The 16,458-nt window shown below is 44.2% G+C and overlaps 1 protein-coding gene across 1 annotated transcript; it reads right to left on the reverse strand.

Moving 5' to 3' along the window:
• Positions 1–2,559: 2,559 nt before the first annotated feature.
• On the reverse strand, positions 2,560–16,014 carry LOC106038939 (deleted in malignant brain tumors 1 protein-like). Its single transcript, XM_067000496.1, has 13 exons — positions 15,954–16,014; positions 14,323–14,396; positions 12,764–12,784; positions 10,383–10,418; positions 9,545–9,556; positions 8,808–9,113; positions 8,325–8,348; positions 7,495–7,536; positions 6,848–6,859; positions 6,111–6,416; positions 5,629–5,658; positions 5,197–5,240; positions 2,560–3,836 (listed from the first exon to the last, which is right to left on the reverse strand). The coding sequence occupies exons 2-11, from the start codon at positions 14,384–14,386 to the stop codon at positions 5,651–5,653; spliced, it is 831 nt and encodes a 276-aa protein (XP_066856597.1). The 5' UTR covers positions 14,387–14,396; positions 15,954–16,014; the 3' UTR covers positions 2,560–3,836; positions 5,197–5,240; positions 5,629–5,650.
• Positions 16,015–16,458: the final 444 nt, after the last annotated feature.

The raw sequence follows: 16,458 nt of genomic DNA on the forward strand, positions 1-16,458 counted from the left end.
AGGTAGTTAGAGCAAGCAATGGGATCTAACAGGCTCCAGCCTGTGCTTGGCACCACCTAAATAACAGCTAAGCATTAGTTTAAAGAAGAGAGCCCAGAAGCTGGCTGTAGAATAATGCAGGGCCAAGCACTGGCCAGCCGCAGTTCCTCAGTCAAGTTACACACACTGGCCCACATGCTCACAGCCTGATGATAAGACTTTAGCTTTCTAATCCAGTCACCTTGGACCTTGCAAGTACATCCTTGTTAGATAAGAATTTTGTATTGCTCCATTTTTCTAAAAAAAAAATCAGAAGGGAGGGAAAGGTGATGTATACACCCTAAAATGAAGTGATTAAAATATCTTCTTATGGTTTTCATTGACATTCAGTTTTATTAGATTGACTGCAAACTCAACAGATATGGTCCAAGAACAGTGAAGATCTATAGAATTGTTTAAAACAAATATCCTAAAAGGATTATACTTTGTGTTTGCAAGTTAGGTTTTGCAAGAATCTCATACATCTCATCCCCTGTAAGATCTATATTTCTATCCTGAGGATTTCATTGTGTCGCAACAGCCTTTGGTGTTGCCTGGTTCATGTGAATAAGATAATATAATAAATCTACTCCGTCTTGTCATAAGGACACATGAATTATCCTTTAAAAAAGGAAAAATACAAGAGCCACTGACTTATTCCATTGTACACTTTGTAGCTGCCGCCCCATTTTGTAGTAAAATTAGTGAAGTTTTGAACCAAGAACCTGAGCTAAGAATAGTAATAATATAAGTTTTCCTTGAACTGACAAAAAGCTTTGAAAGAGAAATAAATATTAACACAAGCCTTTTCAAATAAGCATTAGCAGGGCATGTAAGAATGATTTAAAAAGTGTAAGAGTAGATGTTAGCTATTACCAACCATTATTTGTATTTACTAAGAGAGTTTTAACAACCATAACCTTCACCTAAAATTTGAGATTTGATATGTAGATGCACAAGATATTACTATGAGACTTAACACATAATTAAGAAATGGTGAGGAAAATTTCAGATCTTAGTGCAAATACGTCAGTGTAAATATGGCTGTAGTGATGCTCGTATCTTTTCCATTCATTCAGCAGTATTTAATAAAGGAGGAAATTATGGGGGCAATTTGGTTTGTATTTTCACAAAACCAGGAATTTATTATAGCTCTCTAGCTACTCCATATTCTTTGGTTGTAAGCATTAAGTACATGTGAATCATCAAATTTTCATCCAGTCCAGTTCACAGTCTAAGTTCCACCTTTTCAATCTCCTTCTTCATCAGCAACCTTCCACGGAAAAAATTCCCCTGCAGCATGCAATTACTCTATTACAGCAGTAAATCAAAAGACATTGAATGCTGATCTAGGTATCTTCCTCAGGGAAGTTTTGAACATGTTCCAAAGCAGGAAGGCTGTAACAGAAGCTCATTTTGTCCGTGTATAGCTTCCTCCCCCAGATACACCTAAGCAGGTTAACCTTAGGAATAATAAAAGTCAGGGCTTTGCTCTCTTCACTTTCCTAAGTGTCTGAATGTTGCAATAAAGGTACCAAAGGTCTATCGACTCAAATGGGACTGCCCTAACAGTAGCTGTTAAAGGCTGTTTTTATCTGCCTTGGCCACAGTCCAGAGCCAGCCTCAAACATATGCAATGCAGTGATAAAAGACAAAAATGCATGATCCAGAGACATCAAACCAAAGCTGCCCAGCAATGAGGGCTCCAGTGAGGTGCTCCTCATTGCCAACAGCATGGTGCTCTGCCTCTGCCACATCCCATTTTGTGCCAAAGTCTCTAGAGGCACAGTCCAGCTCACAAAGGCACCTGCAGGCAAGTAACAAGGAAGTACAGCACTTCTTAGAAGGGTCAGCTTCTCCAAAGATCTTCTCAGAAGCTGCCCCCTGATGGGCTGGCAGAGGAGGATCTCCTGGTATCTCGGTCCAACACGTACCATCCACAACGTTTATTGCTGCTCGGGAAAACAGGAGGAGAAGACGCCTTAACTGGCACTCTTGGACCAACACCCTGTTCGCTCTCTTGTGATGGCCAAGACGTTTGTTCCACACTGCATTCTGGGAAGGTCATTAAGCCCCAGTAAGCTCCAGTGATGCTCATTTGTTGCACCTGCTAATTGTCTTTCCTTCCAGCTGATGAATCGCCACCGCTGCATAAGGCAGAGCTATGATATTACTTAAAAAGTTATACTGATTTCATTTGACCTTATCCATTAACAAAGAAAAATAAACAAAGGACTTTCAAGTTGGTTTCCAGAATTGCTTTTGGTTGTGAGTGAAGTGCTAGGCTAGGCTGTAGCAGTAATTATATCATTGTGGTAATAGTATATTAAGGATTTGTATGAGTTTTAGAGATGTACCTGTGTTAGCCAGTAAGTCACAGACATACAACATTATGCAGGGCTTATCTCACAGAAGATCTGGGCCTGTGACAAATAAGGATCTAGACCAGGAAGACAAATAAGGTCTTCCTGGATTTTTCCAGAACCCAGGTATGTCATGTGCCTGTGTTTTTACAGAAGAATCCCATATATACACAACATGTTGCTTGGAAAAATTTATTTATTTTAACTCCTCGAAACAGGAAAACTTTTGAGTTCAAATGCAAAGACGGTTGCAGGAATTAAAACAGAAATACCACACTAGAAACACTGCCTTCCTCATTTTGTGATTACATATTTTATATTGGAAATCAGCCATAATTGAAAATAGCTCAAATCTACATTTTCTCAACAAGAAGGATCTTCCTGAAGAACTAGTCACAAAATATCCAGACATTATTCAGGAGGATCCATACGCAATTGGAAGAATCATTTCTTTCTCTTTTTTTTTTTTTCAGTCACGTATGCTTGTCTAGATATTTTAGCTGCATAGAATCTTCTCCATCTGAAACATTTCATTATGCCATGCAAAATTTCATCTCCATCTCAGAAAATCTGAAGTGACAGAACACGACGTAAAAGAAATCTTATTAAAGTATAATAGCAATACTTGTATTCAAATATTTTGCTTACTAGCACTGACCGTAGTGGTAACAGAAAACATTACAGGGAAGTTTCAATAGTCCTAGCCTTGCCTGAAGGGTAAATTGAAATACACACATTGCATCACATTGCGATTTATTGTGGAGTTGCAATCTGTTGCCTTTCAGAGGTACTTAGACAAGTCCCATTTCTGGTTATCATGCAGCACACATTGTGTGATGGACTCACAACTCCCCTGTGGAAAAGAAGGACTATTGATCTTAATTTACATCTGAGGAAACTGGAAACAAACTCTTGTTTGGTGTGGAGCAAGAACTGGCCATGTGGGTTCCCCACAACCCAGGCTATATTTTTCAGTGGCAGAGGCCAGATCTCCATCTTGAGAGGAGGAAGCTGATTCAAATGGAGTGTTAAGATTTGACAGCCTAATATTGTAGGTGGCAACTGACTAATTTGAAGGTTGTTACTGATCTGCAAACTTTCGCTGGTCTTCTGGCTTCATTCAGTGCTGAGTTATGTCAAGCCCATCCCTTCTCATGAGGTTATCTATCACCACAGAAGACCTTTAATTTTGAATTGTCGAGGAGATTTCTCAATGCAAGGACATTACTCAATCCATCAAATTACTCAACCAATGTTATCAGCTGCAGGTGTTTACCAAATCTCATGTGATCTGATATGGAATTGATTTCTTCACTATATGTTTCAAAAGAAACCCAACAGGAGCGAAAACAGGAGCTGTCAGGGCCATGACAGCAGTAATAAATGGAGTATGAGAGATATCGATTGGAGCAGGAACTGAATTCACGTTCTCCAGGATGCCAAAAGAGTCCAGTTCTAGGAAGGATGAGAGGTCCTGGTTACATTTGATTCCTCATCTTGTTATTTCCAAAACATAAAAAATGGGGAGAAAAATGGCATTCTAGATGTCATTTAAATATGCATCTATTTCTTGCACTCTGATACATCCAAGATATATCAACCACTTCCCTGGGCAACATGTTCCAATGCTCAATCACCCTCTCCATGAAGAAATCCTTCCTAATATCCAACCTAAACCTCCGCTGGTGCAACCTGAGGCCATTTCCTCACACCCTATCACTTGTCACCTAAGAAAAGAGATGGACACTCTCCTCACTGAAACCTCCTTTCAGGTCTCCCCTCAGCCTTCTGTCCTCCAGAATAAACAACACAATTCCCTCAGTTGCTCCTCATAAGTCTTGTTCTCTAGTCCCTTCATCAGCTTTGTTGTTAGAGTCTGCACACGCTTGAGCAACTCAATATCTTTCTTGTAGTAAGGAGCCCAAAACTGAACACAGTATTTATAGATAGATCACTTGCATCCTAACAGATGAATCAAGATCTAAGAAAGTTTAGGAGGAAAATAAACATGGATTTCTATATATTTTTTTTTCAGTACAGGCTCAAGCTATTCAGAGAAAATACAAATGTGTAAATGTTTTGAATTATATTCCAAATACATCTAGAATAGATGTATTCTAAATTAGATATTCAAGTTTTAATTTCAGCTTCTAGCAAATATGAAAAACCTTTGTCTCACTAATTGATCTAATATTAACTATATGAACAAATAAACATTTGAAATATGGACCATCCTAAAACAATATACCAAAACCAATAACTCGTAAGAAGTTGCATAACTGTTGCTCAACTACAGACATATTTAACTACACTGGATGAGAACTCACCTGCACTATTATTTTGGAATAATCTGAGGTTTTGGGGAATAATCTAGTTGTTTCTTCATTATTAAATGAAGAAGAATATGCCCTAAAATTACGAGCAGTAACATTCTCCTTATTGACTACAGCCATGACCAAGCAGTTCCTCTGCCTACTCTCACCCACACACACCGCAAAACAAACTTGAGACGTTCCATCAGGGGCACTGCCTTTGACGCTGTGTATATGTTCCATCAGAACGTAAGGAAACGGTACTGTGAGGGTGACTGAGCAGTGGCACAGGTTGCCAAGAGAGATGTTGGAGTCTCCACTGTTGGAGATAGTCAAGAGGCCAAGGCATAGTCCTCGGAAACCAGCTATAGGCAACTTGCCTTAGCAAAGGGGGGTGGATAAGATGATCTTTATAAGTCCCCTCCAACTACAACCATCCTATGAGTCCATGACCCGGAACAGAGGCAGGAGATAATCAGAGCATCCAAACCCTCCAAACGTACCTGAAGTTGAGGCAAAGTGGGAGTCGAGCTGGGGCTATCTGGCACTGCAGACAAAAGCAGCAGGTGAACGAGCAGCATTTTGACTAAGAGCAATAACCCGTTGGGTGTCAACACCTCCCCAAAGGGGCTTCCAGAACAAAGAAACCAGAAACCCCCAGTCAGTGTTGTGACCAAGCTGGACTGAGTGAAATGGATACAGTCCCAACAGCACCAGGACTTGCTCAAGGGCATGGCCACCAGGCTACACGGCGGACCAGCACAGTTTCTCTTCCACATTAAGCAGCTGTTCCATCCCAAAGGATCACTGGCAATAGCAGTGCCTCCCTGAATATCAAGGAAGTTACCCAGTTTCTTTAACCGTAGCCCAAACCTGAAGCCAGGACACAGAGTACATCATTGATAACATGGATACAAACAGAAAATGCTGCTTACCTTTCATTAGAGGCCTTGTTAGTCACGAGACTGAAAATAGAGAACATGACAGTGTGAGACACTCGCAATCCTGGGTTCACCCCAGGGACACACAAGCCAAACCTGCAGCCCCGAGCCTTGCCGCACCAAGACTGCAAAGGGCGCTGTGCGCTGAGGCACACGCTCCCCTTCAAACACGGGCTGGAAGCTCATGGGGAGCTATGGGTGAGCCTTGACGAGAGAGCCCTGGGCCAAAACCAGTCCCCTCCTGGGACCCTGCCCTATGCAGAAGCAGTTGCCCAGCTCCCTTCTTGCCCAAGCACAGCCTGCAAGAACAGCCCCTGAGCTCCCCCTACATCACGCGCCCTTGCAGCAGGGACGCGGACACACGACAAGCTGCGGCCCTGCACAGCACACAGCAAGGGCTGGCCAGCTTCGTCTAACCTCAGACAAACACCAGACCGGTCCCTTCAGGAAAACGCCACCACAGTGTAACATCCTACCTGAGCAGGTGACAGAAGCAGCCCCGTGATGGCAGTCGGAGGACACGTAATTATAAGGGCAAAACAGCAAAGAGGTTTCAGAGCCATCGCAAGCCACCTCGGTCCTCTGATACCATGGATATGATTCACTCAAGGGGAAATAGTCCATCACGCTGACAGGCGAGCCGCAGTCAAGCTGCCTGCACACAACCTGAGCATCGTCCATGTCCCACAGGAAACCACACACTTTCACGTTCATTCCAAAATAGTCTATTTCCACGTTGCCTGCACAGCGGTTTGGCCCGTCGGTCAGCCGCAGCTCCAGCACTTGGAAAGACATGAGAAGCTGCATTAGGTGCGTGGGGCTCTGGTTCCAGGCAGGGACCTTTGCCTCCTCGTGCACGAGAAAGCGGATGGTGCCTGTGGTCCAGAGGGGCCCACAGGTCCTTTTCCACGAGCCCCGGCTTCCACATGCCCCGGGACAGCCAAGGGGGCAGGACCCCACCGCTGGCCAAGTGGGCCTGCGCTCTCCAACTCCAGCTCTCAGATTCCCAGCAGGGGGACCGGAGAGCGCAGGCTCCCTCCCGCCTGCACCCCAAGCACACCCACCCCGAAACCCCAGCAGGAGCTGCCTGCAGCACCACGTAGGGCCGGCAGCCCCTTCCCGGGCTCCCCGCTGGTGGGCGACGAGGCTGGGGAAGCAGTGGGCATGTGCTTCCCAACGCATGGGGCCACAGCGCTCTGGCAGGCAGACTCACCATCGGCTATGACTGCACATGGAGAGAAGCAGCAGCAGCAGCGAAAAAAACAGAGAGAAGAACAAAATTAGGATGAATCCCTTGGGACGTGTCAGCACACTTTGCTCTCTCCCAAGTGAGCCCAGGCAATCCCCTGTCAAAAGCATGAGTGCAAGAAGATCCCTTTCTTTCTGGCAGCGATGCACGCTGCCCGAGGGGTCCAAGCAGCCCCAAAATCTTGGCAGAGCTGGGCATGATCTTTCCAAGCCCAGCCAACTTCAGTCCCACCAAGTCCCCCACTGGAGCCTGTGCTCTGCTACCTCCAACCCTGCAGGCTGTCAGGCCTGTGCACCCACCAGGGCTCAGCTCTGGGTTGTCCCGCCGAGCTCTGCGGGGAATTTCCCCAGCCTGGCAGGGAACTGGCCCTGGACACACTCCAGAGCTGGCTCAGCGGGGCCACCAGGCATGCCCCAGCTCGCTGCCTGCTCTGTGGTCCTGCTAAAGGCCCTCTGAATAACTACACGCTCACACACGCACCCAGCCCCAACAAACAGTGAGCACAAGAGCTTCTTCGTCGGACAAATTACTGCCCAAAACCAAACAGGACTAGAGCAATGTAAAGCCATTGCTATCATTATAAAAAAATAAATCTGATATGTGCTACTTACTTTCAGTGGGCTGGATTGTTGTTGGTACAGGTGTAGTTATTTCTTATTTTGGAGAAGGAGAAAACATACATGATACTCCATGAGTTACTTGAGAAGGCAAACATAATTCAAAACTTCCCCAAAATGCTGTCCCAGTCAGCACCCCCATTACCAGAAGCCTTCAGAAAAGGGAACAGCCCCTTTACACAGCAGCTCTGTGAAAGCCACACAGAAAAACTCTCTCCCGCATGCGTAGCAAGCCTGTCCTTTGCAGATGCGCCTCAGAGACTTCCCCCCGACCCACCCGCCTGGAGTGCAGGTCACCTCTGGCACCTGCAGAACCTCCCGTCACCACCAGCGGGAAGCACCAGCAGGAGCTACGCAGCCCCAGTCCCTCCAGATATGCCTGACACCGAAGGTAGAGTGGGACTTGAGCTGGGGCTACCTGGTACTGCAGGTAGGAAGAAGAAGGTGAACAAGGAACATTTTGATTAAGAGGAACAGCTCACTGCGAGTCAACACCTCCCCAAAAAGCCTCTGGGACACAGAAACCAGAAACCCCCAGTCAGCGTTGTGACCAAGCTGGGCTGAGTGAAATGGATATGGTCCCAACAGCCCCAGGACTTGCTTAAGGGCATGGCCACCAGGCTACACAGCAGAGCAGCACACAATTTCTCTGCCACATTAAGCAGCTGTTCCATCCCAAAGGATCACCGGCAATGGCCACATCTCTCTGAATACCAAGAAAGTTACCCAGTTTCTTTAACTGCAGCCCACACCTGAGTATTTTGCTCTGATGGACACAGAGCACCCCACTAATAACATGGATACAAAGAGAAATCTCTGCTTACCATTTTGCACTTGGAGTCCCGAATCTGAAAGGAGAAAACCAGAGGGTGTGAGGCACTAGTAATTAGTAATCCGGGCTTCACCCCAGGGACACACACGCCAAACCTGCAGCCCCGAGCCTTGCCGCACCAAGACTGCAAAGGGCGCTGTGCGCCGAGGCACACGCTCCCCTTCAAACACGGGCTGGAAGCTCATGGGGAGCTATGGGTGAGCCTTGACGAGAGAGCCCTGGGCCAAAACCAGCCCCCTCCTGGGACCCTGCCCTACGCAGAAGCAGTTGCCCAGCTCCCTTCTTGCCCAAGCACAGCCTGCAAGAACAGCCCCTGAGCTCCCCATACATCACGCGCCCTTGCAGCAGGGACGCGGACACACGACAAGCTGCGGCCCTGCACAGCACACAGCAAGGGCTGGCCAGCTTTGTCTAACCCCAGACAAACACCAGACCGGTCCCTTCAGGAAAACGCCACCACAGTGTAACATCCTACCTGAGCAGGTGACAGAAGCAGCCCCGTGATGGCAGTCGGAGGGTGAGTGCTCATAAGGGCAAAACAGCAAAGAGGTTTCAGAGCCCTTGCAATCCACCGCAGTCCAGTGGTACCACGGATACGAATCGCTCGAGGGGAAATAGTTCATCACGCTGACAGGCAAGCCGCAGTCAAGCTGCCTGCACACAACCTGAGCATCGTCCATGTCCCACAGGAAACCACACACTTTCACGTTCATTCCAAAATAGTCAATTTCCACGTTGCCTGCACAGCGGTTTGGCCCGTCGGTCAGCCGCAGCTCCAGCTCTTGGAAAGACATGAGAAGCTGCATTAGGTGCGTGGGGCTCTGGTTCCAGGCAGAGACCTTTGCCTCCTCGTGCACGAGAAAGCGGATGGTGCCTGTGGTCCAGAGGGGCCCACAGGTCCTTTTCCACGAGCCCCGGCTTCCACATGCCCCGGGACAGCCAAGGGGGCAGGACCCCACCGCTGGCCAAGTGGGCCTGCGCTCTCCAACTCCAGCTCTCAGATTCCCAGCAGGGGGACCGGAGAGCGCAGGCTCCCTCCTGCCTGCACCCCAAGAACACCCGGCCCTGAACCCCAGCAGGAGCCGCCTGCAGCACCACGTAGGGCCGGCAGCCCCTTCCCGGGCTCCCCGCTGGTGGGCGACGAGGCTGCAGCAGCAGCAGGCACGCACGTCTCGGCGCATGGGGCCACAGCGCTCTGGCAGGCAGACTCACCATCGGCTATGACTGCACATGTGGTGAAGCAGCAGCAGTGGGGAAAAACAGAGAGAAGAACAAAATTAGGATGAATCCTTTGGGAGTTGTCAGCACACTTTGCTCTTTTCACAGAATCACAGAATCGTCTAGGTTGGAAGAGACCTCCAAGATCATCTAGTCCAACCTCTGTCCTAACACTAACAAGTCCTCCACTAAACCATATCACTAAGGGCTACATCTAAACGTCTCTTAAAGACCTCCAGGGATGGCGACTCAACCACCTCCCTGGGCAGCCCACTCCAATGCCTAACAACCCTTTCGGTAAAGAAGTTCTTCCTAACATCCAACCTAAACCTCCCCTGGTGCAACTTTAGCCCATTCCCCCTCGTCCTGTCACCAGGCACGTGGGAGAACAGAACAACCCCCACCTCTCTACAGCCTCCTTTAAGGTACCTATAGAGAGCAATGAGGTCTCCCCTGATCCAGGGGAGACATTTCTTCTCAGAAAGAGCAGTCAGGCATTTGGACGGGTTGCCCAGGGAGGTGGTGGCATCTCCGTCACTGGGATGTTCAAGGAGAGGTTGGACGTGGTGCTTGGGGACATGGTTTAGTGGGTGATAGTGGTGGTAGGGGTATGGTTGGACCAGATGATCTTGGAGGGCTTTTACAACCCTAATGATTCTACGATAAAGGCCCTCCAAATAACTATTCGCTCTCACACCCCCCCAGCCCCCACAAACAGCGAGCACATGAGCTTCTTCATCGGACAAATTACTGCCCAACGACAAACAGGACTAGAACAATCTAAAGCGATTGCTATCATTACAAAACAATAAATCTTATACATGCTACTTACCTTCAGTGGGCTTGATCGTTGTTGGAACAGGTGTATCTATTCCCAATTTTGGAGAAGGAAAAACCAAACATGATACTCTATGGGTTGCTTGAGAAGGCAAACGTAATTGAAAACTTCCCCAAAATGCTACCCCAGAATCAGCACCCCATTACCAGAAGAAGCCCTCAGAAAGGGAACAGCCCCTTTACACAGAAACCAGCAGCCCCCAGCTGGCACTGACACCTGTTTCACCAAGTGAAACAGTTATGGTCCCAACAGCCCCTGTTGATGGGGAAGCTGTATTTCTTGTTTCTTCTAGAGAAGAAAGAAACATATGTGATACCCTATGGGGTGGTTGAGAAAGCAAATATAATTTGAAAGTTCTGTAATATACGGTCCCAGTCTCTAGCAACTTTTGTCTGAGAAACTTTAGCTCCAGAACATTTATTATTTTTCTTAATATATATTTTTGTAGACTTCAGGACTTCTTTTCCCCATTAATTATCATATTTCTTTGTAAATCCACACAAATTTCTCATGTGCAACTGGCCTGGAGAGTTCCATATGCATTAAGTTTAAGTGAATGCATTTAAGTGAAAGGATCTCTCTGAGATATCTGCTGTTTTTCACTTGATATAATCAGAAGTTGATGACTCTGCTTCTTCTGTGGGAATAGCCTATGAACGATTCTCTTTCTCCATAGCAAGAACAAAAATACCTCCTTCCAACACCTTTTCTGATTTCATCCATATCTCGCTGCTAACTGCAGCTGATGACATGAACTCTAGGTCAGCGCATCAGTCCCTGATAAGGGTTTTGCACAGTACCCCTTATGGAAAATCCTCCAGGTGGCACCAACAGATTGAAGACATCCTGTGGGAAAAGAGACTGGCAGGCTAACAGGCTATCTCCTTCCAGTGTTGCCTTTAACCTGACCTAGAGAGCTCAGCTGTTCTGAGGTAGGGCTTTATGGGGTTACTGAAACCCTGTGAGAGGGACGGCGTGTAGACCACCAACATCATGACCATATAGACCTTCCTGCATCATGGCTGACAGCTCTCCAAACATCCCTGGAGAATTATGATTTTATTTTTTTTTTAAGAATCGTCTCATTCAAATCAAGCTACAGTCTTAGATAATTCTATATCCTTGTTAAAGTGAACATGTATTTTATATACTGGAATATTTAGCAGTGTATTCCAGAAAGGTGTAGGCTTTTGCTGGCAACTGTTTAGAAACAACTCAGAGGTAACTGGGAAAGTCCTCCACAAAATGCAGTTCTCTAAGCACTAAAAATGTCTATGTACCGGTCGCTAATCAATGTAGAAATTTTTAAGCTTGGAAAACTCAAGCACTTAATAACTAAATACTAATTAATAAATAATTCAGTTTATTAAGTATTAAAATCTACATGGGTGGATACTATTATTATTACTCATCTCACTGGTATGCATACCAGTGAAAATCAACAAACATTTCCAAAAACGCATCTGGAATTAGACTCATCAAGCCAACACCAATAAACTCAGCAAGTACCCATTACAGAGTAAATTTTTATATTTTTGTGCATGATTTGCATATTAGATTAAAATCTCACCTTTAGAAAAAGCATAATTAACATAGAAATGTTTAAAAGCTTTAAAACAGGTGAGTGTGGCTCTTTAAAAATGGTTTCAAAACAAATATATTTGTTTTAACGTTTGACTCATTTTAATAATTGTCATTTAATAATTGTCAACTTAATAATTACTTTAAGTTCCTGAAACAAAACTGATTGCTTTAATCATATTGTCACTACATTACTTTGTAAGAACTGCAGTTTTGAAAAAACTGAGCTGATGAGTCTGGTAAGATGACAGCACAACAGAGCATGGAAGAATTAGGCTATAGGATCAGGTGACAGCAACAATCCTACAATCAAAATGAATTTCATAGCGGTAGTGAGGTCCTGCTCAGTCTGAGTACAAGTCACCAGAAACCAGTCTACAGACCTGTAGTTGGTGAAAATTTCTGTCTGTTCAAACTCTGGATAACTTTTCTCTAGACATTCAGACACCTTTGTACAGCCTCTGTTTTTCATGTCATTTATTATCTTAATGTTTTAGACCAAACATTGATTTATTTAAGGTAACTATAGCAATTACTTGCATTTTTTCTTGGAGAAGAGCGATGTATATATACAGTTATATGCTGAAACTGAAGTGCATGCATACGCTGATTCCCATTTCATCACCTGGGAACCCAGCCTGAAGGGCACTGAACACCTGCCTATACTGGTAGGGTGGCTACATTTGCTACAACTGGGGTAGCAAGGCTTTCAAATGTAAGCATCAGCTTGGAGAGAATATTTAGCAAGGTCAACTCTATGAACAATGTGCATTTTTATATTACTTTTAAGTTACCTGTTGTTGGAGGTATTGATGCTGGTGTCCAAACCGCAGATATTGTCATCGCAAGCAGCCAAAAAAAACAAGTTGAAAGAACAATACGTGAACTAAGGTAACGTACATGGAAATTTTGCATTCACAGGATACCCTAGTGACACTGACAGGGGGATATGCTGATTTATAAGGATTAGGTCCAGCTACCATCAAGGATAAAAATCCTTCTCCATGGACAGCCTGATAGTTGGAAATATGCCTTCACTGACTAATACTGTGTACAACAAGACCTGTAACACTGGCCCTTAAACACACAGTTTACATGTTTAAAGTGATTACAGGATGTAAAGGAAGATCCTAACGGGGAGATACGTAATTTATCCAATGAGTGGGGAACTTTCTGAATTTCTCACCACACCGCTCCTCACACATGCAAGGCTTGAAATCTAAATGAATTGGATGGTAATAAAAGGATTAAACAGCAACTCCTCAGCATTTCTGAGGTCTTCATCAATATTTCAGTTCACTTTTCAGTGTCGTTAAATGTGCCTCAAATATTTACAGAGGAATTAAGTAAAAACCTGAACCTGGAACCAGCACTGAATAACTATTTCGTTCCACTGTGTAGAGATGGGGGGGTAACGCAGAAAGGGAAAATAAGTTTTTGCTTTCAGTTCATCAGTCCAAGTCAAGTTAAAGACAGAACTTTTCATCTGAAAGAGGAATGGATGGAAAAATAGCAGCTGTTGGAAAGGCTTTTGATCTGCTTCTGTTCCCTCCTCCTGCACAAAGAATGCAACAGCAGCTGCTTGAAGAGAAACAGCCTGTTTCTCACAGCACCATCCTGGCACTCTGCTGAGCCAGGGAAGCCTCACATGGAAAAGGAGGTGCAAGTGATTTTTGGACAACCATCCTCCCTCCCACGAGGCCTGCTGATATTTATATTGATCCCCAAAGGATGAAAATGGCCGTGGAGATCATTGCCTCTGCAACCAAATCAAATCACATTAATAGCAGGAATTACACTATAGCAAATTAGAATAACATACAATTACATTAATTCCTGTTACATTCTAATAATTACAGTAATAATAAGAACAAGAACCTGTGCCATATGTTTTGTCTAGAGCACTGTTATTAAACACCACCACCGATGTGTGATTGATAACAATAAACTTAATCAAATACAAAATGAATGGTTCAAAGAGCACCTCACAACCTTTAAAATAAACATGCATTTCATCAAGAAAATGCATATTTATCTTTAAATTCATTACCCCAATACAAAGATTAAGAAAATTTTTATCACTGGCTTTACAATGTATTTATCTGAATTTCCTTTACTAGTCTCTTTAGAAAAAATGAGAAGACAAGTTGAAATTCATTAAGCAGTTTCAATAAAAAACTGTTAAAATAATGGACATAAGTATTGATTTGCTCACCTGACAGGTTTGATCTGCTCATAGTTTTCAACTGAGCTAAGCCATGCTACTAAATTTAATCCTCTTTTACTTTTAAATCCCAACATTAGCTTGATGTAAAATATAGCCATGAAGTTGATCAGAAGGGGGACTCTTTACCTGTATCCACCTGAATATGAAGACTCATCATTACCATCCAAGACAAGATCATGGTAGTAGCCATCTTGGAGCTCCTGATAAAAGAAGGAGCCAGAATTTATAGACAGAGACTCTAAAGGGGTGTAGCAGCCCAACCTGTCCCCTCACTAAATCAATATCAAATACATTCCCTTGCTACTCTTACTTCCTTAACACATGACGATATGCTTGATTTGCTACCCAACTTTTTTATAGCTTCCTGGTTCTACAAGATGGCAACATCTGACACCTTCCTCAGAGAAGGTAGGGATGAAAAGTGTTTGCAATAGCTGCAGTCTTTCCATCCAATCCCTCCGTCACTGATGTAACATATCCCTTTCTTGGTTTCGAATGGTATCTGGAATTTGGAACAGATTTAAGAAAACAAATAAATAATGGGATCCAGTGGAACCCTATAATGGATTTTTATGAAGAGAAGCTGTTTTTCAGGTCATGGATGATTCTTCACTTGATCTGAGTACCCACTGAAGAAACTGCCTTTGTACAGCACTGCTAAGTTTGACAACGTTTGATCAGTATATAAAACTCCAGAAATGCGGAAGGATTTGGTCTGGAAGAGGCATCTGGAGGTCCAAACCCCAAGTCAAAGCAGGGTTATCTTCAGTGGTCATCAAATGGCTCAGGGTCTTAGTTATTCTTTTCATAAAAAAAAATCTGCAGTTTTATCTAGAGAAAGCATTTATTTATTTATTTTATGTAGATAAAGATTGGACATTCTGGTTGTTTTTGTTGCTATTTTAGATAGGTTTGGTGTCACCACTGATGGGCAGACATATTACACCTCAAGAACTCAGAAACATGTTTCTCATGTCTCATGAAACCCATAACATAAATGTCCAGGCACAGAACAGCCGACACCCAACCTGATATAGCAGAGAAGAGTCAGGAGAACATCAAAAGGAGAAAGGAAGAACAAATGCCACAGCAGAAAGGAGAAGAAAAAAAAGTTACTTTGTTAGACATGCAAACAGTCCATTGACTCTGTAAATATAAGCAACTTCTTATCATGGTTTTGCAAGCCAGATGGAAGAAATAGTTATTTCAGAAGAACTGAGGGAATTAAGGGAGGTGGCTTATTAAATAAGCTGGGACAGCTGTTGCATATACCTGAAGAGCTAGGAAAATAAATAAATATTAAAAAAAAAAAAATAAAAGAAAAGAAAAAAAAGCAAAAACAGATTAAAAACATTGAAAAGTCAACAAAAGTTGTTAATATTTGAATGGAGAAGGAGGACGTGTGAGATAACTCCAAAGATTAAGCCTGAGGCAAGCTCAGAGTGGGGGGATTGGACTAGATGATCTTCCAAGGTCCCTTCCAATCCCTAACAATCTGTGATTCTGTGAGTGGCTGATCCACAAAAGCCTCAAGAGGCTGCAGTGGCAGGTGCCTAAAGAGACATCCTGCTTGGGGTCTGGCACTCACCACATGTAGAGAACAAGGTGGAAAAGCTCTTGGATCAAGCTAAGAAGGAAATCACTTATCAGTCATTGTCAAGGGGAAAACAGACTCAACTTGGGGAAAATTAATTTAATTTATGGCCAATTAAAATTGATTTGGATAGCGAAAAACAAAAGACTAATTAAAACAACACCTGCTTCCTGCTCCTCCCCATATTCGCCTGCTCTGGCACGGGGCTGTCCCTGTGGATACCTGCTGTGTGGATACCTGCTCCTGGCACCTCACCCTCCATCTTCTCTGATCTTGGTGTTTACAGGGCTGTTTCTCTCTTTTTTTCCCTCTCAGCCCTCAGTGCCAGGCAGTATTTTGCCCTTGCTTAAATCTGCTCTCCCAGAAGCACCTCCAGTGGGGCAGCCCCAGCTTCTTCTCCTCCCAGAGGTATTGACCCTGCAGCCAGCCACCTGCTGTCAACAGAAAAAAACACAGGTGCTTCCATTGAAGGAATATTTATTCATTTAAGGAATATCTGTCCTAACACCAAAATTTATTTATCCTTTTAAGATGTAACAAACATTTTCCCAGCATGCACAATCAAAACAATGACAGAATCTATCCTGTACTGGATTGCATTTACTTTGTTTTTCTTGTTTCTTTTTTTTTTTTGATTTGATTTGATTTTCTTGATTTAATGGAATGTA

The sequence above is a fragment of the Anser cygnoides genome, chromosome 7 (genome assembly GCF_040182565.1).
Source record: "Anser cygnoides isolate HZ-2024a breed goose chromosome 7, Taihu_goose_T2T_genome, whole genome shotgun sequence".
NCBI lineage: Eukaryota > Metazoa > Chordata > Aves > Anseriformes > Anatidae > Anser > Anser cygnoides.